Source organism: Barbus barbus (genome assembly GCF_936440315.1).
Source record: "Barbus barbus genome assembly, chromosome: 46".
Lineage (NCBI taxonomy): Eukaryota > Metazoa > Chordata > Actinopteri > Cypriniformes > Cyprinidae > Barbus > Barbus barbus.
In genome coordinates, this window is record NC_136724.1 from 20183149 (window position 1) to 20211134 (window position 27986).

General features: G+C 34.2%; 1 protein-coding gene across 2 annotated transcripts; it reads right to left on the reverse strand.

The window, feature by feature from the left end:
• Window positions 1-1784: 1784 nt before the first annotated feature.
• Window positions 1785-27986, reverse strand: LOC306865078 (RNA-binding Raly-like protein). Of its 2 annotated transcripts, none has more exons than XR_013783836.1 (8): window positions 27708-27986; window positions 18770-18845; window positions 14076-14254; window positions 7408-7521; window positions 5630-5799; window positions 4384-4418; window positions 2304-3834; window positions 1785-1941 (listed from the first exon to the last, which is right to left on the reverse strand). XR_013783836.1 is itself a non-coding variant. In XM_079409444.1 (8 exons), exons 1-7 carry the CDS (start codon window positions 27742-27744, stop codon window positions 4386-4388), a joined length of 657 nt encoding a protein of 218 aa, XP_079265570.1. In that variant the 5' UTR covers window positions 27745-27953; the 3' UTR covers window positions 2472-3834; window positions 4384-4385. The 2 variants fall into 2 exon arrangements, 1 of the variants encoding a protein (XP_079265570.1); XM_079409444.1 differs by lacking the exon at window positions 1785-1941 and adding an exon at window positions 16000-16047 and having other exon boundaries at window positions 2472-3834; window positions 27708-27953.

Genomic DNA, 27986 nt, shown 5'->3' on the forward strand with positions numbered 1-27986 from the left:
AAATGCAGTCTCAGTTTAAAGGTTCTGTCTGTTACTAATAGTAATAATGCGTTTATTTTATATAAATTTTCAACATTTATTAATATGCTGAAAAATGGTGTAGAAAATTTTCATGGAGAAATGGCTATTTTTCACAAATAATTACAAAGAAACGGCAAGTAACATCGAATTAAACATGAAATTATTAATCAGAAAAAATTAAATGTTTAGATATTTATAGTTAATGTTATCAAAAATTAAAGTAACATTAACAGACATTTAAAAAAACTGTAACAAATGTATTTCATTAACAATGAGCATTAACTAATGACTTATTGGGAAGTGTTACACTTTAAAAAATAATAATAAATATAATCTATCTACATATATATATTTGAATTTTATAAAAATATTATTGGAATACATTTTACAAGAAAATACCCTTTCAGTTTTTCTTAAAGATGAAAATTTCACATTTAAATGTTACTTGTCACTTCTATGTTATTGTAAATTTTACTAGCAATTTCTGAGTGAAAGTTGTTTCTATAATTTTTTTTCTCTGTGTACTAAGAATATGTATTTTATTTTTCACGATGGAAACTGGTTCGGATCAGATGACCTTGACTTGTTTATCTGTCCCATTGTTCATACCTAACCTGCTATCAAGTCTGCAAAGATAATTTAAGAAATGTTAAATAGTGTTATTTCATACTCAACTTTAGATGATCTGTCAAAACTCTTTCTATTATTATTTATTTATTTATTTTTTATGGCAGTGCCAGACATTCGAAAACATTGCACAGATTATTGTCGTAACAACCAACTTCATTTGAATATTTTTCCTGTGGAAAAAAAGTCCATATCCAGCCCTGAGCTAATATAATATAAATATTAATGAAGATTTGTGCAGTGAGCTGGGAGATGAGTATTTATAATGCTGCAAAATCGCTTTAACTTTTGGATATGAAATTGGATATTGGATTCCTTCTTTCCTTTTTTTTTTATATAGTAACACAGCTGACTGTAAAATAAATTAGGCCAATACTGAGTAATGAAAAAATATGACTATTCCTATCAGTTTAAGCAAATATGAAATTTGAAACCTGTATAATTGTTTTCAGTCTTATTTGGGGAATGGTAATGCAGCTGGAATCCATCCAAATGCAAATGTTTTTCCTCATTCATAATGCATCCATGTATAAAATCATGATAATTGGATTCTGAAAAGTATTTTGTAAACAACAAATGTCATGCGATATCGTTGTGATTTTGTTTACGATAAAGTCATTGCATATAAAAATGTTGCTATCCATTTTTTCTTGAGAATTCACAAAATAAAAATGCTAATTATGGCTGTCATAAGTCAGTATGATGACATAATGGTTATTCGGTCATTTATATTAATATAATTAATCAATCAAATTAGTGCTTTCTAAACAGCTTCTTTCATTTTAGTGGCAATTGTCTCATGAATATTCCTGAAATGAGATCGGCAAGAAGTTAATACAATGAACTGATTCCATGTGAAGTGGCCAGTGGCCCTAATTAACCCAGACATTTGGTTTTGATGTTGATAAATTGAGTGTGTTTGATTCACCATCTGCTACAGCTGCACTCAGGTGCATCTAAACCCACGACAGGTGCTGGGATTCCTCCCAACCTCACATACACACAAAACCAGCGCCAGCTTTCTGATGTGAAGAATAATCTATAGGCTTAATGTTACTCAAAAGTGGTATTTTGAGGCTGATAAATGATATTTTAATATGCATTCTAGTGTTTGAATGACTCACAGCCACATGAATAGCCTTATGACCACCAGTAAATATTATTTTGTTCTTAAAGGAACAGCTACACAAAAAAGAAAATTTGCTGAAAACGTACTCACCTTCAGGCCATCCAATACTGTTTCTTCATCAAAACAGATTTGGAGAAATTTAGCATTACTCATCAATGGATCCTCTGCAGTGAATGGGTGCCGTCAGAATGAGAGTTCGTAAGAAAGAATCATTAAGACGTTTTTAAATTCAAACCATTGTTTTCGGCTAAAAAATATGAGTCCTCTATCCATAATGTTGCTTTTTGCATTGAAAAAGTCATCTTGTCTGATTCAGGAGAGATATATGCACAGATCAAGCGTCATTTACAATGAAAATGGTTTAAGATTTAAAAACCTTTAATTATGTTTTTGTTTCTTACAAACATGCAGCTTTTCACGTCACAAGACATTAATTGGCGGAGTCGTATGGATTACTTGTGATGTCTTTATCAGCTATTTGGACTCTCATTCTGACGGCACCCATTCACTGCAGAGGATTCATTGCTGAGCAAGTGACGTAATGCTACATTTCTTCAAATCTGTTCTGATGAAGAAACAAACTTATCAATATCTTGGATGGAAATTAGCTTTTTTAAGTTTAACCATTCCTTTAAAGCCAATGCCTTTTAGGCTGAATTTGAAATATTGCATTCGGTTCTGCTTCACAATAAATATAGAAAAAAAAAAGTTTTAATTTTTCGCAATTTTTATATAGTGATTGTAATGGCAGTCTTTTCCTAACCACAAAGCCTATAGCCAGACAACAAAAGAGACAACGGAAAATACATTAAAATAATTAACATGCCAATCATAAAAATATCTTTACAAATAGTTTACATTTCTATACAATATGAAGTAATTTTACTAGGTCTCTGAGCTGAGCTGTTATGAGACCAGCGACCTAAACGGTATAGAATAATTTTTCTCTCATACATGATGCTGATTTCTAGAATATAGAAAAGAATCATTTTCCCAATGGATCCATTTTCAATCAATCTTTTTCTTTTTTATGCTATACACATCTTTCCACATTCTGAATTAAACAAATTATGTAAAGTAGCAGAATGAAAATGTCAGCAGAGCGATATGAATATGAATATTCTGAAGCTTTTTCTGTAAATCTGCCATACAAAAATAGAGTTCATTATAACACACTCCATACTGAATGACATCATAGAGAACGGAAACAGTGACTACTACAAATCGCTCTGAATTACACACAGCTATGCATGATAAAAACAAAATACAGTGACAACATCTTTACAGTATCGTTAAAAATTATGACACATTAAGACATAATTCAATTTTTAAAGTTAAGTCTGACAATATTTCAGTCATCCTGAAGTGTCTAAGTTCAAGAAGTCTGATGAAACTTATTTGGCAGTATGGAGCTAAAATGTGTTCATTAAACCACTTGACTAGTCATTTACCTTGATTTGGGAAAATTATATGTATTTTGATCCATGGAGTACAATTACACAATCAGATTTTAGACGCACGCACGCACACACACACAAACGTTTTCAGAAAAATGGGGATATAGATGCAAGAAATCCAAAACAAGCAGACACACACACGCAAAAAAGGTTTTGGCTTCAGACCTCATATTTGAAAATCTTTAAAATTTTAGAATTATTTAAATAAGTTTTCTGTCAATACTGAAGGTTTCAAAAATGCCATTAAGGCTCATTTTCCACACACAGACTGCAAAAACCTTTCATATTTGCTTAAGGAAATTATCCTCGAGGGAAAAAAAACAAACTTTAGTGTTTGCATGATGAACTTCAAAATTAAATGTGAACTACTTTGCTTTTTACTGGAGATATGCAAATTATATATGATTGAATGTGCCAGATGCTATTAAATGAAAAACAGCGGAAGTGACTAGCAGATGCTAAACTTGTCAAAATATTTGCTCTGCGTCTAATCAGCCAATCGAGAGCCTTCATGGCCTCTTTGAGAAGAGATTTCCGTCTTCACAGAGTTTCATGTCTTCTGTTCAATGCAGAGTTGATTTCTTCTGTGGATGCAGAACTCTAAAAACAAGACTGTATTGCACTTATTTGTATTTGTGATCAATATGATTCATTCAGTCACCATGAAAATGATTCAGAAAATAATGCATTTATGAAATTAAGAATATATGTGACACAAAACCAGTCTTAAGTCGCTGGGGTATATTTGTAGCAAAAGCCAACAATACATTGTTTGGGTCAAAATTATCCATTTTTCTTTCATGCCAAAAATCATTAGGATATTAAGTAAAGATAATGTTCCATGAAAATATTTTGTAAATTTCCTACCGTAAATATATCAAAACGTCATTTTTATTAGTAATATGCATTGCAAAGAACTTCATTTGGACAACTTTAAAAGTGATTCTCAATATTTTTTGCACCCTCATATTCCAGATTTTCAAATAGTTGTATCTCAGCCAAATATTGTGCTATCTTATTTATTCAGCTTTCAGATGATGTATAAATATCAATTTAAAAAAATTGACCCTTATGACTGGTTTTGTGGTAAAGGGTCACATATACTGTCTAATATCATTTAAATACATCTATGAAATAAAATAAACTTACATTCAGTTGTCAATATCAGACACATGATTCTCCATCTGAAACACAAACAAAAAAGAAAATTAGTTTAGGAATACATAACAGCTCAGCAAAATCTGATCTTTCAAATTAGAAATGCACTTGTATATAGAATAAACTGCTATAAGCAGTTTTAGTCTCACATAACCATACCAGAATATAAATAAAGAAATATACAATAAAGACATGTATAATGTTATGAAAGATTTCTAATTGAAACTAAATTGAACTATTTCTCCACAGGTTATATTACTGTGAAAAGACTAATATGTTTTTGTTACGTTCTGATCATTTGCAGTTTAGACCTATTTAATTATGGCTTTTCAGTCATTTTATCCCCAGAAATTACATTAAAAAATAAAAATAAAAACTTTCCATCTAATAGAGGTACAGTATTTAACTTGGTATAAGAGGCACCATTAACTTGGTACCAAAAAGAGTTATCCAATTAATCTAACCATTTTGTGTAAAATGCCTCAGGTGGTCCATGAAGACTTTATTCAAACTCATTCACATCATATCTAACAACCCATACTTTCTCAGACAGGCAGATGAATATTAACAAAAGCTGCATGGCACCAGAAAAGCAGATGTATTCTGAAAGTCTAGCCATTCATCTGCTTAGAAAGAGCAGCTCAGGTTCTCAAAAGACCTTGAGATTTACTCGCCCAATGCTCACATTCATCATAATATATAAACAATTCTGTAACCTCAAGTTCCCTTTTGTAGATATTCAGGGTCCAAAATCCCTTCTCTAGAGTTTCTTTTAAAAAGTCCAGCCAATTTGTATCTGTATTGTTTGGGTATCTACCAAACCCAGCTGTGTTGGAGGTCACGCTCTGACCTGAAATGTCTGTAACACTGTTGGGAATCTTTCCAGCAGGATTTCGCCTCGACGTTTCCCTCTAGTTTAACCAACGCACAAGCTCATTAAAATACAGTCAGCCTGTCTCCGCAATGGGAAGCACATCCTAAATCTTAATTTGACTTTGCTGTTGGTTGCGGTGCTGCTGGACCCCAGTGTCTCCAGGTTCTGACTCGGTTTTAATTACAGAGCGTGACAGGTGAGGGTTAAGAGAGCAGGAAGCAGCCCAGTGGAACCCTGTCAGCTTCTGCTCTGCCGACCCTGCATCTCTCATGACCGCAACCATGAATAAATCTGCAGAATTAGCTTCAGCGGGGCTTTTCAGAGCCACTGCTGCCAGAAAGGCCCAATGGGGGGCCAGCGTACCAGATCAGTGCTGCCTTCCTCGTCGTAGTCATCCTCGCCACCATCCGTCATTTCTCCCGCCTCCGCATCCAGCTGTCCTTCCCCTCCCTCCTCTCCAGAGTTGTCTGCCGCCTCTGATATCGACCCCTCATGCAAAGAGTCGCAGTTGTCCTCATATTTCCTATGAGACTCTGAAGGAACGACATGGAGATATAAGACGATTATGGCTTATCTCACAAATATTGGTCATACTGAGAGCAAAAATGACATTTTCCATCCCAAAATGATTTTTTTTTTTTTCACCTAAAAATCTAGATAGCAGTGGATAGCAAAAAAAAAAAAAGATAGCACTTGCATATCATTGCACTTTTGTTAATTTTGATTGCCTTCATTGTCCTAATTTTTAAGTCGCTTTGGATAAAAGAGTCTGCTAAATGACTAAATATAAATGTAAAAATTAAAATGTTTTCACTCAAAAATATGTATGAAATATGAAAGAAGTTAGGCAGAATATTATATGCAAACATGATGTATTAATAATTTAAATCCTGACATGAAATAATAGTCAGAATATATATATATATATATATATATATATATATATATATATATATATATATATATATATATATATATATATATATATATATATATATATATATGAATATATATATATATATGAATATATATATATATATGAATATATATATATATATATGAATATATATATATATATATATATATATGAATATATATATATATATATATATATATATATATATATATATATATATATATATATATATATATATATATATATATATGAATATGAATATTGATTATTCAATTTGTAATTTTTTTTAAATAATTTTTAGAATGTAAATCAATGTGATCTTTATAATAGTATAGCAGACAACTTACATAAAATATATATAAATAGGTTTTCGATCTATATCTCCCAGTTATGTATTACTACTATGATATTTAAATGCTTAGTTTTATGCTCAACGCTCTAAATCATATTTGATACATTTTAACAATTTTAACAAACAAAAAAAGTATGGATCATTTTTTCAATTGTTTCAGTCCTGTCAGTGTTCATCTTGAAATATTACTAACAATATAAAAATTATTTTTATGTTTACTTTATAAAAATAAGTAAAGATTTCACAGAAGAAAAAAAAAACACACACCACAACCTGTTTTTAGAATTATACTAAAAGTATTTTTAACATGCTAAACTATCAATTATATGAATGAAGCCATGAAATAGATTGTGTGTAACAGGTTTCTCTGCAAAATTTTGATCAGATTGATCATTTAGAGGCCTTAGAAATTTGCTTAGAAAATATACAGTAGGCTTTATATTACAATAAACTGTAGAAGTTCTACCAAAGAAAGTCAGTGATAAGGGTTTCGAACGACATGAGGGACAGTAAATGATGAAAGAACTGTAATTTTCTTTTTCTTGAATCTGTATGGATCAAGCAAATGCAATAGACCTAAAGTTTGATACAGGAATGTGCGACGAGCATTATGCCGTTTCTCGGTGTGTCTGCTAGATGAAAACAGTGCTCTCATCTACTGGCGAACAAAGCGAAATGGGATTTGCTATAGTAAAACAGTGCAAGATTGCCTGTATAACAGCTCTGATAAATTGGCTGCTGTCTCCTCGCCTGTCACAGAGATGGATAGCGCATATACACTCCCAATATTTCTCCCCGTAGAGCCGATGTTTGCAACCCTATCCCACTAGACTGGATTTTATTCCTGCTCTCTTAGTTCTCTGTCTGCCTCACCGCACTCGGATCTCTGCTGTTTCTCGATCTTCTCCAGGCGGCCCAGAAGAGAGTCGATCTTCATCTTGATCTGAGTCAGTTCACGTTTGATAGTCTGGAGTTGATCGGACTTCACTGCAAAAGAAAATACATTACACACACATGAGTTAAAACCTGAGGAGATTACAGCGCTATGCTCATCCTTCTATCGCCACAGATAATTCAAGTCTGAAGAAGACTTATTCAGGGCTGCTGGTTCTAAACTAAGAGTTCAAAGAGTTCCCTGTCCTGTGGTTTTTAATTTAGTTTTATCCCTAATCTCATTCAACGCTGGTTGATATCAGCCAATGCAAGTAAAACCATGTTACTACATGTGTTTTCATGGTTACAGCTTTTATCAGTCAATAAAACCTAACAAGACCTGTTTTCAGCCTGTTGGAAATACACGATCAAGTTTGAAGCTTTTTTTCTATTATATATATATACACACACACACACACTGAACAAAATTATAAACTAAATGCTTTTGTTTTTGCCCCCATTTTTTGCACTTTTTCTATGTACACAAAAGGCCTATTTCTCTCAAATATTGTTCACAAATCTGTCTAAATCGGTGTTAGTGAGCACTTCTCCTTTGCCGAGATAATCCATCCACCTCACAGGTGTGGCATATCAAGATGCTGATTAGACAGCATGATTATTCCACAGGTGTGCCTTAGGCTGGCCACAATAAAAGGCCACTCTAAAATGTGTAGTTTTATCACACAGCACAATGCCACAGATGTCGCAAGTTTTGAGGGAGCGTTCAATTGGCATACTGACTGCAGGAATGTCCACCAGAGCTGTTGCCCGTGAATTGAATGTTCAATTCTCTACCATAAGCCGTCTCCAAAGGCGTTTCAGAGAATTTGGCAGTACATCTAACCGGCCTCACAACCGCAGACCACGTGTAACCACACCAGCCCAGGAGCTCCACATCCAGCATCTTCACCTCCAAGATGAGACCTGTGACCATCCACCCGGACAGCTGCTGCAACAATCGGTTTGCATAACCAAAGAATTTCTGCACAAACTGTCAGAAACCGTCTCAGGGAAGCTCATCTGCATGCTCGTCGTCCTCATCAGGGTCTCGACCTGACTGCATTCATCGTCCTAGCCGACTTGAGTGGGCAAATGCTCACATTTGATGGCGTCTGGCACTTTGGAGAGGTGTTCTCTTCACGGATGAATCCCGGTTTTCACTGTACAGGACAGATGGCAGACAGCGTGTATGGCGTCGCGTGGGTGAGCGGTTTGCTGATGTCAACGTTTTGGATCGAGTGGCCCATGGTGGGGTTATGGTATGGGTAGGCGTATGTTATGGACAACGAACACAGATGCATTTTATTGATGGCATTTTGAATGCACAGAGACACCGTGATGAGATTCTGATGTTGAATTAAACATGAAATTTTGAAGCAGAAAGACAGAATTTTGTGTAAAACATACTCTGATAATCTTTGCTATATTAGCTTCAAAAAACTTTTTTTTACACTGTAGATGTCTTTAACTGTAACCTGGCTATAGATCTGGTCTGCGAACACTTACGTTGAAGTTCAGTCTGAAAAAACAACTATACAGTTTAAAATCCGGCATTATGAGTTCATGAAACGTTTAACCTCTGGTCACCCTGAAAGACTCTCCATGCAATGAATCCACTGCGTCACATGGGATGAAAAGTCTGCTCAATGTCTGCTATCTTAATTCATGCTGCTAATTTATGTGAATATTCAGTGCTTTAAATATGTCCACTGCTTTTTTTTCCATCTGACAGCTGTCAGATTAATCTCCCTCAGATGACTACACCATTGAACGCACACTGAATCTAATAAACACTTAGAATGACCTTGGTCATGAAGGAAAACCCAAATAGGCTGAAAAAAGGGGTAGCAAATAATATCCAACGCTGGATCAGTTTAAAAATATGGAAATGGGACATCTTCAAATATATCCTGCTTTCATGTGTTTTGAAATCAGCCCAAAACCTCACCTTCCGTAGATTTGTGTTTGTATGATTCTTCCTGCATTTGCATCTTTATGTTAGTATGTGGTGGCTAGTGAGTCAAGGAATCATTCATTCAAATGATTCACTCAAAAATTCTGATTAAAAAAGCTGTCTAAGAGTGTGTCACTGAATTATGCGACCAATTCATTCAAAAACAAATTAATTCAGGAGCAATACATTAAATGATTAACCGATCCATTCAAAAATGTTGAATTATTTGTCAACTAAACTACAGATTGTCTTTAAAAATGAGTCGTTGAATTATTCATTCAACTGATTAGTTAAAAAAAAAAACGATCATTCGTTCAGGAGATTCAGTCAAAAATAATAATTCATTGAGGACCTAAACAAGCAACTGTCTTTATGATTAAGCCATTGAAGGATTCAAGCAATCTGTTCAAAAGCATTCACAAATGAAACAACAAATTTGTTTAAAACCGCTAATTAATTGTGAAATAACAGACTGTATTTATGAGTCACTGAATGGCTCATTCAACCAATTTCTTCAAAAGTACTAATTCATGCAGGAACTAAACAAGACGCTTCTTTATGAATGATTCATTTAATGGATTATTAATTAAAGAGATTCATTCAAAAACTGTATTTATGATTAAGCCTTTGAATCATTTTAATCGATCATTCACAAACTAAATAACATTTACTTTTTAAATGCGTCATTGAATCATTCATTCAAACAGTTTGTTTAAAAATGCTAATTAATTTGTGAAATAACAGATTATCTTTATATGAGAGTCACTGAATGGCTCATTCAACCAATACTAATTCATGCAGGACCAAAACAAGTGGCTTCTTGAATAATTAATTTGATTAATTCAAGAGATTTATTCAAAAACTCAAGTAACTGTTTTTAATGATTAAGCCTTTGAATTATTTAATTGATCTGTTCAAAAACATCGTGTTTCGTTCACCAACAAAACACCACCTTTTTTAAATAAGTCATTGACTCTTTTAGTGATTTGTTTAAGAATGCTAATAAATTTGTGAAATATCATTATGAGAGAGACACTGAATGGTTCATTCAACCAAAAATACTAATTAGCGCAGGAACTAAACAAGTGGCTTCTATATGAATGAGAATTAGTTACAAAAATGTAACTAATCTGCTTCAACAAGTCTACAAAACAGTAGACTGTCTTTATGAGCGAGTCACTGAATCATTCATTCAACTGAATTTGTTTAAAAAAAGCTCCTTTGTTCAGGGACATAACAAGTGCCTGTCTTTATGACTGAGTTATTTAATAATAAATAATACATTTCAGGAACCATTTTCATTGACAGAGGCAAAATCTAATCTTTTTTCTAAAATCTACTACTTTAATATATTGAACGACGCTAGAAAAATGACTGGGAAATGCAGTGTTGGTTGAATGGACCTCTGTGACAAACTTTCAGCTGCATCTCTTGACACAAAAAACCTGCTTCTTCATGATAATTGGAGCTCCAGGATACATATAAATGCTTTGTTGAAAAATTCATTAGTCTGTATTTCCCAGTATTTTTCGAGCCGTTCCCCTCCTTGAGAAAGCTGAAGCTTGTCGTTTTGCTGTCACCGCCTCCAGCCCTGATAACACAGCGTGACCCAGCACTTCTGTCACACCGCTGCCAGCTTTTCCACTACCTCACAAAATGGTGTCACCTGCCATCACCCGCTCGAGGAAGAAAGCTCTGCGTGTGTAGGTGTTTAGTTGACGGAACGTCGTATCTACTGAAATTCAATGAACGTGTCTGTGTGCAACCATTCAAATTGCTCCAAACTCCAAAGACAACATGTCCAAAAATTGCCTTCAAGCTTTGCAAACGTGAATTCTGAAGGAGTTTTAATCTGGGCAACCTACAACCCTATCATCAATTTGTTTTTGACATGACAAGGGCTGGTGAAACTTTCTCTTTTATCACTTGTTTCAAGCGGTTTACTTGTGAATCTTTTAGAGGATGTGTGACGCGCCTTGCATGAAATGCGGCAGATTATGACGCACAACGTGTTGTTTTCCAAGATCAAGACTAGATTAAAATGTAATGGAAAGTCTAGGGGAGGCAGTGACTAGTTGTCACAAACTCTATATCTCAGTAACTGTAAGGTAACTTCTAAGCTCTCTTAATTATAGTCATTTCTGTCCTTTAAACAGGATTTGAATATTATTTTAATAAATAAATACTTTTATTCAGCAAGGATGCATTAAATTGATCAAAAGTGACAGTAAAGATGTGTATAATGTTACAAAAAGATTTCTATTTCAAATAAATGCTGTTTTTTTTAACTTTGTATTTATCATAGAATCTACTAATTCTATTTATCATAAGAAAAAAAAATGCATTGTTTCCACAGAAATATTAAGCAATACAACTGTTTTCAACACTGATAATAATAAGAAATGTCTCTCAAATATCTAATATCAGCATATCAGGATGATTTCTGAAGAATCATGTGACCGTGAAGACTGGAGATATGATGCTTTGCATCACAGGAATAAATTGCATTTTAAAATTATTTTGAAATTGTAATAATATTTCACAATACTACTGTTTTAAATAAATGCAATATTGGTATGAGACTTCTTTCAAAAACATTAATAAAATCTTACAGACAGAAATTAAACAGTAATGTTATTACCCTGAGAAATATTCAGTGGAATAAAAAGTTTGATTACGTCTGCCCTATGTCTTATGTCCTGTACCTGGTTTTTAATTTTTTTGAATTACCTTTTTGCCAGCAGTTCATTTTAAATGCTCCTTATAGTGTGACAAATGAAAAAGTCCAAATATTCCATACAAGCTCATGGTATTAATAAGAGGCCACAAAAGCTTCATGCATAATAGAATTAGCAAAATCCCGTTTAAAATATTTAGATGGAGTACAGCATGTCACAAATCAAATTCCCGAAATTATTTCACAGACAGAGGCAAATAAAACAGGCTTTGCTATTCATGTCACTCTGGTTTGTGGCTGACCTCTATTTGGGACACAAATTGCAGTAGTTGTGTTTTCACATCTCCTCTACTACATAGCAATCAGTGTTTTCTGGCGGCAATGAAAAAACATCACAATTCTGATCTTAAACAGAGAACGACTGCATAATCATCAGCAAAATATTTAGTGGTTTTGTGCAAAACAGCCAAAGTAAACTTTTCGAGCCAAATTAAATGCTATTTCGGTGTGGTATAAAGCTAATCTCCAGTTTGCTCTGTGAAGAGAAGGGAGAACTCCAGTGAAAAGCAGATTAAGGTAAACACTGGCACTTTTGTGTACATGCCATGGATATTTTTGCCCGTGAATTGCACTGATATAAGAAAAGCCTGCGGAGAGGCCACAGCACTACAGCTAAGAGCATTAGTGTCATGCACCACGGCTAATCTCGACTTCTGAGCTTTGCGCTTGGAGGAGACGGTGGGATGCTGACAGATGCTGTGAAAGCTGCTACTTGTGGGTTACAGATAAAATCTGAATTAGTGTTATGAATTCTAATTTACAAACACGACCGCATGATGTTCTGTCTTGCCGTTTGGCTCGCATCCCAGGCAGAATTAAAGGAGCGTTTCAGACAGCCGCAAGTCTCAGAATGCTCTGTGCTTACAAAAAATCAATATGTTCTTGATTTTTGCTCCCATGAAATATAAAAAGTCTCTTTTTCACTCGATGTAACCTGTAAGAGAGAGCTACTGTGCTAGACAACAAACCAGCAATTGGAAATGAGGAATAAAGCTCATGGATTTCATTAAGTGTGCCATAGACTGCTAAAGCCAGAGTTCAGTGAAAACGCATGAATGTCATTGCATTACACCAAAATACCAAATAGTGGCATTCGTGACATTTTTTTCCAAGTGGCATTTGCAATCTTCAGTCAAGTCAAATTTATTTTTATCGCTCTTTTCACATTGTTTCATAGCAGCTTTACAGAAAATCATGATGTTAATGTTTATATCTTAAATACCTTCATGTCTTATAGTTGCATTTAGCAGATTAGAGTAAGGAGATAATTTAGCTTTCATTTAGCAACTATATAAGAAATCAAAAAGTTCAGGTTTGCTATATAGTATCACCCTATGCCAGTATAATATACGTATGCAGATAAAGCTGAATATACTTGTATATCTAACTTTATATTGGAAAAATAGGTATTTTATGACAACATCAAAATAAATCAGGCAGTTGATAATATATAAATATTTATATGTTTATATATATTACATTAAATTCATAGCATTTCCTGTGCTTTTTAATGAAGTTTGAGAAAACAGAATATCTTGTTTCTGTATACTGAGCCTGGAATAGTGTCTGTTTATAACTGCGTGTACTCTGATAATGGTTTCTGTGCTTTCAGACAGGTTGAGAGGAGAACAGGACAGTGTGTACTATTGTGCAGAGGGAAGAGCAACATGTCTGCGAGAAACTGACCTGTCATATATTTGCAGACATATTCAACCACAAGAATAAATGCACAGCAAGTTTTGCTTCTTTCTTTCCTTAAAATTTATCTAAATTCTACATTGAGTTTACTCAATAAAATTATGAAATAAATTGTAGTTAAATATTTTATTCTACAGCCACAAGTTATTTTGTGAACTTGTATTAAATTCTAAGTTTTCTTTATATTTAGACGTTTATGTGATATTTATAATGGCTTACATTTCATCCCAGAGGAGAAGGACGATGATGATGATGGTGGTCTTGAGGAAGAGGAGGAGGAGGTTTTAATAGGGAATGAACTCTTCCCGCGTCGAGTGGATGGAAGCACCACTCGAGAGCGTTTGAGAGGAATCACTGCCCTCGGAGGAGGAGCCACCCGTCCGTGATAGTCAAAGAGCCTAACCGGATAAAAGAACCAAAGAAGATGTGCAGAGTTTAAAACAGACGTCATAACATCATTAACACTCAAAACCAGGCTTTTGATTCGGAATTATATGGCTTTCTAAAGTTCTTTCACCCCCAAAAACATTTCTGACTCCTAGATTCTGGTTTCCCTGCAATTAGCAGAGCTACTTTTGAAATTCGTCATCATGGCAGGCGAATTTTTCAAAAGAAGTTACAGAAAAGAAAGGAGGTACAAGAAAATGTCAAACAAAGGCACATGCCCTTGCTCTCGCATCAATCTCTCCTGGATATTCACAGCTCTCCACCCAGCTGACATTTAGTAAATGTCTCTGCTAATAAAAGATGAGATCATAAGAAGCAAAAGAGCTTTTTTAGAAATTAAAGACGAGCTCCATTTACTCAAAGCTTATGAATTTTTCTCCACAATGTCTGCTTTCTCTTAAATTCTTTCACGGACGAACTGTAGGTGTTTAAGATAAATGATCTGTTAATGTCATTTTTAATTACGTTCATATATTTGTATTAGGGCTGTCAGTTTAACTTAATTAATTAGTTATGAAAAAAATAACGCGATTAAAATATTTGAATGCAGTAAACGCACTGGCCCCGCCCCCAGACCTGTACATCATCTTATATTCCATACAGTTGACAAATATGATGCAGGGAAACAACTCCATAAATGCAGTTATGCCCTAAAATTCTAAATATTGGTGCAAACACTGCTCCTGTGTTTGTCTCATATTTATATCAAACGATAAGCGATATTACACCAGCAGCTAGAGCAATATTAGACAAGTGCTGTTTATGTCCGAATACCACGAGTGCAAATGTGATTTTATAAAAACAGTTCAGTAAATAAGAAGTTAATATTGCGTTATTTTAAACAATGTTTTTTGCACAATTTTGCAGGGAACATATTACCTTTAAAGCCATGGCAGAATTGTTGCGGGTCTCCGAGCAACTCAGTGGTTTAGTTTCTGAATGAATTTTGAACGAATTCCGAATTAATTTTGAACACGTTTTGAACGAATTGTGTGAACCAATGATTCAAAGCCTATTCATAAAGACAGCCGTTTACTTCATTCCTGAATGAATCAGCGGTTTGAATTGAATGACTCGTAAAGACATTTACCGCCACCTGCTGGCAGATTTAGTTTCTAACTTAGAGTATCATTTCATGAAAAATAAATAAATAATAATAATAAAAATAAAACATTAAAGGGACAGTTCACCCCAAAAAATTCAATTCGGTCATTATTTACTCACCCTCATGTCGTTTCAAACCTTTCTTTTTTGGAACATATGGAACATGTTAGTAACAAACCAATGACTTTCATTGTATGAACAAAAAATACTGAGAAATTTCTCAAATCTTCTTTTATGTTCCATAGCTTGCGTTAGGCTGTTGTAGCCTAAATGTTTATGGACAATACATTTTATGTTGAATCAAATAAAATATTTATTTCTAAAGCTGCAATTTGTAATGTCTAATTGATACTTTCTCATTTAACACATAGCTTTGAATAATCTTTTGTGGGTATTTTCAGTCAAATTAATTGAATTAATCGAAACTTAATTAGATTATCCACTGACAGCCCTAATTTGTATGCATCTTTTCATCTTTACATACTGACATTTGACGAAGCTTAAAGTAATACATGAAAGATCATGCTGTTGAAGGACTCGAGTGTTTCAAAATGTGTGCAGTCATATTAATGGTAAATAAATGCATACATACCTATTGTAGAAATCATCCCTGTAGTAATCATAATCAAATTCATAACCACTGAAAAAGACAAAACAAAGGCACAGTGTAAAGTGCGATTTGCTATGTCAGGATGTGATGGAGGACAAATTAGCCCCTTGATTTAGACTTATATTTACAGCTCAATTGTTCTGCCAGGAAGATTTTACACTTGAACACAAATCAATTTATACCTGAGATTTAAATGTGTTAAACTCAAATCATCTGACAACAATCCCATCCATCTACACGTTATTTAAACACCCTGCTGACAGACAAATCAATAATATCTTCAGCCTTCAGACAGCATGCAGAGCTCCCATGAACACAGTTACTGCAGCAATCAAAGCGGCGTCGTTTATTAATTACAGTGAGAAACCTCCTGGAGTTAGACTGTGGCTTGTTTTAGATCTTGACAGAGAGGCAGACACTCTCCAGTTTGTGTGTGACCCCTACTTCGACTTCAACCAGTAAACTTTGTGTGAACCAGCAGCACCAAACATCTCTTCAGAAGACTTATAATGTCAGCTGACAAGGTAAGCAACAGGGATGCTTCTTCAGTCATTTCATGTACAGCAGAGTGCAATAGGAAATGAATGAAAACACTATTTTGAATTCTTTACAGTTTATATTTTTAGCTTTTGAGCCATACATTGAACTGAAAATGAATAGGAATTTCAGAATGTTCTGTTGCATGATTTGAAAATGTTACTAAGAACATCTTGAAAGGAGTTTATTTGATTAGCTACAAATAGTGTTGAATCTTATACATTTGATTTTTTACGTAATTTGTTTGTGCTATAGGCTGACTGAGCATCTTGGCAGGTCAAACAGAAGAAGGGATGCTCTCCAGTGTTGCTTAAATAGCTACAAGCTGAGTCTCTCACTGCACATCTATTCTTAGATGTTTTTTCAAACTTCCAGGCATCTAAAATCACTTACACCGATCACATGCAACACAACACTACACCTGATATATCAAGGGACATTGAAGTCGTACAGAGTTTGAATAGCCTCTCCCTGCTGGTTATAGCATGAATAAAATCTATGAATATTGTACACCTACGATGAATAAATTCATGAACTAACTTAGGCCTAAGTTTTCCCCTTCTCCCCATACTGTCTTCTCAACATTCCCCACACATACACATTTATCCACATATACATTAATATCTGTCAAACCATACACGTAATTATACACATATACATCCATCTCTGTCAGATCATACACAGCCATTATACACATGTGCAATCATTTCTATCAAATCATACCTTACACCTGAGGCCTAAACCTGCCCCTCATCTTCACCATCTTAGCCTACACACATAACCCTTTAGCGCTCTTCCATCACACTCCGTTAAATTACTCACAAATCAGAAGAAAAAAAGATTATATTACTTCAGTTCTAAAATATATTAAATAAATAAATAAAATAAAATATAATAAATGTTATATGAAATGTTGCAATATTAAAAACAAAATAAATCAGTAAATATTTATAATTAAATATACAAATATGAAAATATTTAATATAATAAATTCATATATTTCTTAATACACACACACACACATACATATATACTTACTGTATGTATATAGAAATTAAATTATAGAATTAAATTATGGGTTCAATACTCCAAGGTTCAATTTGTTTATTACTCTAAGTTAATGTTAATTTATAAATACATGATTGTTAATTTATGTTTTCCTATTTCCATAACATGCACTAATAATTAATTGTACACAATAACATCAGGACAGCAATTTAGGATGCAAACAAGGTCAAATTTAATGCAATTGTGTATTTAAATATATGTCATGCATATTATGAATATCCTGTCAACTATAGAAGCTGGAATGAGGATGATTTCGGGTCATCTAACTCATTATATTCTTCGTTTCTCTGACCATTTCATTCCAAACTAATTAACATTCAAAGCTCTTCTTTGTTGGTTTGCTCCTGTTCTACTCTCCTAATTAGGCCTACCTCAGATTACATAATGGATTGGTTTGAATTAGTTGATTTGAAATGCAAATCAAGACTTAATTAATTTCAAAAAATATAATGAGAGTGAGAAATAAAGAATTAAAAACCCAGAATCAGCTAAAGTAAAATACAATCATATAACACAAAAAAAGCTAAAGTCCTTGGATAGACACTCTTTCAGGCTCATAAGTAATTGAACTGCCAAAAATCCAGAATTTAATGTCTCATTAAAATGATTCTATTATTTTTTGCTAAGTGCTAATAAAAGGAGGGAAAAAATTGCATTACATTTATGGACAAAAACATAAACCGCGCTAATCCAGTAATTGTTTCACAGTCCAGTCACTATTTATTTAGCTTTAGTTAGTATGTATTGTTCTGAATCCCTACAAACGCTTGTCAATAAAGCAGCAAATGCCTAATACCTTTTCAAACATTGATTTTTCACTCATTTTCTGCTTAGTTAGTTTTCACTGATGTGTCTGGAGAGCTTTTCGCTTCCTTTAAGGGTCCAACCATCTAACCGAACCGGTGAGACACAACTGCAACTTCAGCAATTGAACGAATGTGCTGATAATCGCAGACCGCGGGCTGTTCTGTTATCTAAACCTGATAATATGACAAATGTGCTGACGGCTTCATTCAGCCACACAAACCAGACTTTAATCCGCTCTCCTAACAGAGGAGCATGTAAGAACAGCAAATGCATTTCATTTACACTGCAGCATGTTATCTTTATATAAGTACAGTGCCTATATTTAATAGGAAACGCTCACCTGTAGACAGCAGTCAGGGGTCGTTTGGATCCTGCTTTAGGCCTGTAGGGTTTCGGCTCTCCGGCCATGTTAATATCTGCAGAAACACAGAAGAATTCAGAATCAAACACCTGTAGTAATGAGTTCTCATTGCATATACTGAGGTTGTTGGGTTTGATTTTCAAACCACGGCCGCGTAAATAAATCCATGCAACTTCTCTCTAAATCAGCCTTTAATGACTTGAGCTAGTGGGTAGAACAATGTGGTGCCTGTTTGATGTTCAGCAAATAATTTGAAGTCCTGGGATTGTAAAACAAGAAAAAAAAAACATATCCTGTATTCCAAAAATACTGCAGAACTTTGTTTTCCCAAATAACTGTTCTTTAAAACTGATTTTGTGCAATCTACTTTCTTAGAATGAGATATATATGAGAAATGCAGTCCATTACAAACACAATTCACATATAGCAGGCAAACTGAATTTTTGTAGAACTGAACTTTCTGTGAATCAACATTGCATGCAAATTAATAGTGCAGCGCTAGTTTAGGTAATGTGGTGCGACTCCGTAGTGATTTTGTGGCATATTGTTTTTAATAATTCAAAACATTTTGCTTGAAAAATATGCATGGACTGTCCTCTGTCTTGTAAACCAAATGCCACATGGTTTGGTATTTTGTTAACTAATGCAATGACATTCATACATTTTTAAAAGAATAGTTCACCCAAAAAGGACTGAATAAAACACAGATAGAGGACTCATATTTTTGTCAAAAACAGTGGTTTGAATTTAAAAAACGTCTTGTTTATTACAAACAAGCAGCTTCTCACTTCACAATACATTAATTGATGGACTGGAGTTGTGTGGATTACTGTGATGTTTTTATCAGCTCTCATTCTGACGGCACCCATTCACTGCAGAGGGTCCATTGGTGAGCAAGTTATGTAATGCTAAATTTCTCCAAATCTCTTCCGATGAAGAAACAAAATCATCAACATCTTGGATGGCTTGAGGGTGAGTAAATTTCAGGAAATTTTAAATTTTCTGGTGAACTATTCCTTTGTGTGGCTAACATATCTAAATACATTTTGGGGTCATTTAATTTCAGTCAATTTTGTGCATTGTTTATCCATAGAGTATATCTTTCAAAGAACTATAGATGAGAACCTACACTAAAACAAATTAATTTCACTGCCGCAGTAAAAGAAAGAGAAGAGATGAATAGGAAGAGAAGGAATGCTGAAGCACTTGACCTTGGTGCATCTACAGTATATGTACATTAAAGCATTTTATCAAACCATCATCATTGAGCATTACCACAGTACAGAACATATGTGAGACTTATCTCAACTATCTGACCCACACAACCCAGTACTCCTGTCTGCAGCATTCATCACAGAAACACTCCACCGCTGCAATACAAGGGAATTCAAAGGGGAAACTCTGCCATAGAACAGCTTCAAGATAAATGCAATATGGTTACAGTCACATTTTATTCTGCAGCTCTGATACCTCGCACTGATAGATATGGACAGACTGTGCCTAGTGGTTAGTAACAGTTGAGCTGTGAAAATTATACATCACTTGCTCACCAATGGATCCTATGCAGTGATTGGGTGCCATCAGAATAAGAGTCCAAACATCACAATAATCCACATTACTCCTGTCCTTAAAATGAACACCTTGTAAAGTGAAAAAACTTGGGTGTTTGTAATAAATTCATCATTACTCTTTAAACTGTCACTTCTGGACAAATTATGAGTGCATAATCCATAATAATGCTTCCTTCAGTGAAATAAGTCCATCTCCTGTTGTCCTTTGAATATCAAAATCAACTGACATATTTGTTTAGAACTGTTGTAGCCTGTTTTTGCTTGTAAACGGTGCCTGATCTGTGCATATTTCTCTCCTGATTCAGATGAGACTACATTTCACTGGAGAATAATGACTCATATTTTAACTGAAAAAACAGTTTGAAGTCTAATACTTTTTTATAACGGATTTGTTTCTAACAAACATGCAGCTTTTCGCTTCACAAGATGTTAAATGATAGAGTCGTGTCGATTACTTATGGATTATTGTGATGTTTTATCAGCTGTTTGGACGCTCATTTTGACGGCACCCATTTACTGCATTGGTGAACAAGTGATACAAAGCTAAATTTCTCAAAATCTGTTCAGATGAAGAAAAACTCATGTTTGGCTGAACTATTCCTTTAACAAATGTACTGAACATAAACAAGGACATTTTGTCATGTTTACAAAGCTTCTTGCGATTCTTGGTGCTAATGGATCAAAATGAGAGGATAAAATTTGACAGAAAACATGGAACCTTTTCAGAAAGCATCTCCTTGCAGAAATCCTGTTATATATGCAGATCTGGGGTAAATGCTCAAGCACATCGGCTCACAAAGTGACTCAGACGTGGCCTAGCCAACGTCACTTCTGCAAACAGCATGCTTTTATGAGAAATTAGACTCTGATTCCTATTTTATAAAGCATTTGTTTGCTCGCTTCAGATGTATGCGGTACCCATGCAAGGGCATCTGTCCAATAAAGTAGGGAGATGCAAGAGAGTGATGTCTATTTTTACATTTTCCCTGATTGATGGTAGGCATAGAGGGGACATAGCTCTAGCCACAAGGGAAAATTTCCATTCATCTGCATCTGTCCGCTGGACTTCTAATGGTTGCCTGGAGACAGGCCAAACCGAGAGGAGCTCTCCGTGGTCCTGAACCCTGTGCTGGCTGAGGGAGAGTGGAGCTTTTTCACTGTTTGGATCGTAGCACCATGAAAGCTTTCCATTGAAGCGGGCACTCACAAAGAGACATGGTTGGCATCTGAAACAAGTCTTATTCAAAACCAAGTCCTTATTCACAAACATTTGTTATTTAACATAAGAAGTGTTACCAAAAAGTATGTTGATACTTCAAAAGGACACAAATGGCATGCATTTAGAAAAAGTATTCAAACTTAGTGGAATTGGTTTTAAGAAAAATATGCACAAGCACAGTTTTCAAGCAAATTCCAAAGTATAAAAAAAAATAGATGTACTGTTCAAAATGAAGACAAAAAGCATCTGGCTGTCAGATGTTAGTGGAACATGTCCATAGTTAATGTGATGAGACAGTCTCCTGTGTAATCATTTTAATCTGACAGGCAACAATTCTCAAGAATGAAAAGCTGTTTTGTTTCCGTATATCATGCTCCTTTTTTCTCTGAATAAAGAACAACCTCCATCTTTCTGCACCTTGTCTGATCTCTTATCAGTTTGACCTTACAAACACACCACAAACGCAGTAGTGTACAACCATTAAATCACAAAAATGCTGCAATTTCTGTGCGATGGTAGACTATGCAAAGAATAAATACACAGAGGGTTTGTTGTGTGGGAACGGTGGGGTCAGGATCTTTTCTGAATCTCTGGTTTATTAACACAGGTTTGTTCTGGTTTGGTTGTGGATATCAGGAAAATGCAAAATGTAAATAAAAATAATGTAACCAAACAATACAAATAGGCACAAACCTCAATTCAAAAATAAGACAAACATCTTCAGAGGTGCATCACAAGACATCATCTTCAGCTGCGCATCCAATCAAACGCTATTGTATTTTGGTCACTAAGTAATTTCGTGGATACTACTGCAATGCTTTCCCGGTGTGTGTTCAGTAAACCACACTTCTGGTCTTGCTTATGTATCACAAAATGGTAATTTTCCTATTCAACCCATGTCGTGTAATTTTGCATATTGTTGGGCCCGTGCAGTTCACTGTTATATGCAATCATGACCACCACTTGACGTCCATTGTAAAGCCATTTGAGAACCACTGCATTAAATGTAATCATTTCCAAGTTCAAAATACTTGGATGTTTTTTTAGGAAAGAAGGAGAGAGAGAGAGAGAGAGAGAGATGGAGTGATATGTGAAACTGAAATATGTGTGGAATGGATGTGAAATGAACAGAAACTATAATTATAATTACAAGTAACATTTATGCACAAAACTGATTATTCTGTTCAATTAAGATTATTCTGTTCAAAACTGGAATGCAATGGAGGAAACAAATTCATTAAAATTGAAAATTAGAATGAAGTCTTATATTTTAGGGCCTATTTACTAACCACATTGTCAGCAAACACTGGGACAAAAATTTAAATTAGTATTAAAACTTTGTCAGCAAACACAAAATAAAAAATAAAATAAAATAAAATACTGAATTGCTAAATAAATGTATTAATAATTGAACTTAAAATAAAGTAGTTTAAATTATGTATCTAGCACAGCAAAGTCTCTTACTTTAAAATCAAGTAAACAAAAATAAATGTATTAAATCATTTCAAGTTAATGCATAGCAAATGCATATCTGTTGCCATAAAATAAAATAAAATAAAATCAAAAGAATTTGAATAATTGCAAAATAAATTTATAAAGAAAATAAATAAATTGCATTCACCACTGGCACAGCAAAGTCTACTGTTATAAATTAAATGAAAATGTGAATTATTTTTAAATAAATGTATTTCATAATTCAAGATTAAATTGTAAAATAAATAAATTATAGATGTAACTGGCACAGCATGTCCTCCACCAGTGACAACTGTCAGTAATTTCATTTAACATTTGCAAAACTATACTAACCAATTAGAATCAAGTATTCCAGTGAGCTGTCTAACATACATATATATGTATATATATACACACCCCAGCTGGGTGCTGATTTATCCTTAGTTGCCATCTGTTTTACTGCTTGCTAAACAGAAGAACAGCTTACAGCCAACCCTTCATTTTCTTCCACTTAGCACACTGTCACGTCTGAAAGTCACAACAAGCGTAAGGTACACGTTCACACACCCTAATATAGCACACACACACACACTCACTCTCTACCAGCCATATACATCTCCATGTGGCGTCTATTTAAAACCTGATATTCAGCAGGAGGTACACTGATAATTATGTTGGTGGATCTAATGATATGACATGAAATGTGGTGTACATGTCAATCTTTCTCAGTGTTATCGCCTGCAAAACACAGCATCTCATTCTCATCTCGTCTACTTTTAAGGTGCTATTTGGAAACTGAACAAAAGATCAACACGCACGTGCAAACATCTTTTATGTTGTACGAATGAAAGCAAGTCATGAAGAGGAGTAAATGATGCTTATTTCATTTTCGCATGAACTATTCCTTTAATAGCACATGTAACGACCACAAAAGAGTCCATGCAGAGATTTTCCACAGCTTACTTATGCATTCATTTAAAATTAATTTACTGACCTAATTAAATGTGCCACACTTTATTTCTTGAAGTCGTACAGTTGCATCTACATGAGTTGGTGGGTGAAATGTTAAAGCTCAGCACTGCAGGGACCTCCGTAGGCAGACCGGCCTCATCGCATATGAAGCCCTAACTCTGGTGCAGACAATATAATGTTGCAATGAAAAGCCAAGACATCAAGCACAAACTCTGCTTTAAATGAGTAAATAATGAAGCACTTCAGGCGCCTGAGGGATCAGGGTGTTAACGGGTTTATAGCCATGATCAGACGCATGCGGCGAGATGTGAGCAGCTAAAGCAAACATAAACATCTCCAGTGCGGGTTGGCTCTGATAATCCAGCCGTATGAGGCGATCATGCCTTTTGATGATAATCTGGCTGAAGAATTTTCCTTTGCACTAAATCAGTTACGGCAAAGTACTCATCCTAAAAAAATCCTGTTACCACGCTTTGAACCACAGATCAGCGAGAGATTTTAGAATGAAACCACAGTAGGAAGTCCAGCTAGGATTTAAAGACTTTGAATTTATGATTGTGGGCTGGTGAGTAGTTATGCTGTCTTGACATTATGTGACATTTTTTTTAATTTTAGGGTTTGGGTAAAAACAATTAATTATTTTACTATAAAATTAACATATACAGAAAAAAGAGATTTATGGACAACAACTATAATTATCCAGATTTTTGGAAGAAAATACGTAACAAAAATGTAAAACCATGTAATTTATGCTTGAAATCTCTATTTGACTTAATTATGTAAAAGAATGCTCCATAAGACAATATAGGTACTTTTACAGTAAAAACAAACAAACAATTTTCTTAATAAAAATGTGTCACCTTATAGAATCAAACACAATAAAGACAACCACAGAAATAATTCATATATAATAATAAAAAAAATTATAAGAACGACGTTGTCATTGTTAACTAAAACTAAAAATGGAACAGAATAAAACATAAATATTAATAAACTATTTAATAAAAAAAAAATAGAAGTGTTGCCTTGGTAGCTAAATTAAGTACTAAAATAAAAAAAAATTAAAATAAATTAAATGAAAAAAATTAATAAAACTGAAGTAAAAATAAAACTGATTTAAAATATTGATAAATATAGTATGAATAATAATATATTAATACCAACCTGCATAGTAAATCACATTTAAAAAATATAATATAGAAACACTTTTTTCTAAACCCCAGCTGCCAGTTTTTAATGCAAATTTAACTGAATTTTGTGGAAGTGCTTAACATTATATAATGGTGCAATTTAGAAGAAAAACACTGTATTTGAACTACAAAACCAATCAAGGCCCCTTGCATTTCGCCTGTTGCTCTAAATGGCCTACATTCTGATTGGCTGGGATTTCCACAAAATGAAGAGCAAAAATTGCAGACGCATTGAAAGAAAGCACGTTTTATCTTGGGAGAGCACATTCTTTTTACATTTAATACTTAAATTTTTGACTGGATGTCTCATAAAGCTTTTCCCCTCATTCTGTGTCTCAAGAAACTGCCTTTGTTTTCCTGTCACTATTGAAATAATCCATCAGATATAGCACCATAAGACATCTGCCATACACCTAGCTGAAATTTAATGGCACCAACAGGCACAACAGCTGGGCTTTGGGAATTTATAAGACCAGAGCAGAATGCAATGAATTACATGATTAAGTGATGATGACAGATCTAATATAACTCTTAGCTGAACTAACAAGAACATCTGCAGGAGTTTAGTTAGAACGATACTCTATGAATAAAAGCATTACTTTACCATGCAATTATGTCTGTCTGTGTATATAAATTTCGTTTGAGGCCAGAAGACACGTGACTACAAGGAATTCTTGTGAAATTTAAACAGCAGTTGGGACCAAGTCCACACTCATCACCGTCACACACACTGCCCCATTCCTCACAGCCCAGTGGGATGACCAGGTCAAATCCATCCGTCAGATGTGCATTGTGGCTCTGAGATCTATAAACTTGCACTGACAGGGTTATCACACTATAGACAACAGGCCTGGAAGGCACTGGAGGTTTCATAAAGATTTCCTAATAAATATAGCACAATAAAATCTCTCTATTATTAGTAACTGAGCAGAAACAACAACTCTAGTCTTCCATTTAGATCATTTTCTTTATATGACTCTCTTCTCCTAATGGACATCTGAATGTCAAGAGGGATGCAAAGTACTGTGGGGCACTTCATAAATTTAGAAATTTCTTCTTTTGGAGTGTGCTAGCTTTAAGAACAAGTCTTATGGGTGTCCAAGATCCTGAGATACAGATATGTTTAGCTTCTGTTGTATGGTTATGTTCACACAGCAGCAGCAGAATACGGTTGCCAGTCTGTTAGGATGTCAAAGACGGTCACATTAACACATGGTCTCGCTCAGATTAAAGTACTACTCTATAAAAATATAAAAAGTATTATCACAAGATCATATAGGTTCAAATTTACACTGTAAAAAAAAAGATTATTAGAGTATGTTTTACTATAAATACTATCTCTTCAAGAAAATATGTTTCCAGAATTTCACATTTAATTCAATGTGCTGTTTTCACCACCAATGTTTTTGCTAGTTTTTCATTATTTTTGATAGTTTATTTTAAATGGTCCCAAAGTGTGTCACTGAGTGTAGTTTTTTTTTTTTTTATTAACATGAGCTCATTAAAGCTTCATGCATAAAAATTAATGTAAAAAAAAAATCATAAAAAAAATATATCAACTACCTATTAACAGAATTAGGAATCAGCACTGTCTAACCACAATAAATGCAAACTATCCTAATAATCAGTTTTATTATGTTAAAATTGATATAGCATTATAGTATAACATTATAGTATTTTTATATTTTCCATTTTAATTTTGGTTAAAATTTTAGCCAATATTTTATATTTTAAATATGTCTAATATAGCTTATGTTCATTTTTAGCATTTTTATGTTCATTTGCAGCTGAAATGAAGCAATTTCTTAATATATTTTATTGTTGTTGTTTTTTTCAGTTAACATTTATTTTAATGGTTTTAGTTTACTACATTAACTCTGCTCATAACACACATTTGTATGTGCACAATGTCATTGTTTAACATGCATCTCAAGTTTAGTTGCTGCTAATGGATTACTGCACAGATCTGTCATGATGATGATGATGATGATGATGAAGAGGAGGAGGTCAATGGTCATAAAAAGTACCATTAAAAGAAACCTGATGGAACTTAAGTTTCTCAGTTGATTCTGGCTCAGTGTAACATTGGAGGAGGACAATGACACCGTCCATTCACTCAAGATGGATCATTTCTGCTCCTGAATGGCCAAAAAAATAAAAAATAAAATACAACCATCATGCTCTAATAACACATAATAGAATTGCCAAGGGTTTCAATACATAGCAAATTCCCATATCAGACCACTTCAGTAATGGATTCAGCATTATGAGGATGTCTTACCTTTCAGATAACGCTACTCATGCACAACACTGACAATTTGCCAACATGCAACTGAACTGAGCAGGTGATACGGACAGAAAGGGCATGGAAAAGATACAAACATATACAGTATACCGTTCTTTACTATCATTATGTTTTCTATGACTAATTGCGAGCTTATGCAAATAATGCGAAATGCACTGAATGCAAAACAACACATTCTCAAAGTTACACTTGATGGTCGTAAACTTACACCGGTGATTTCGACGTTTCCCTTTAAACATGCTCATTCTGTAGGGCTCCAGTTTGACGGCTTGAGAATCCTGCTCGCGCGCTGGAAGAAAAGACCGAACCTAAGCTGCGATTCCGTACAAACTGATCTGTTTTTCCGAAGGTGAGGAAACGAAACCAAGTATCACAGCGGACGCTACCATTAACGGGGTCTAGAAAGGGGCGCTTTTTTCTATTTATCTAGATAAGATACTGCTCCAACTACGGTGAAGGTTTGTTCATTAATATTCATGACCCAGTC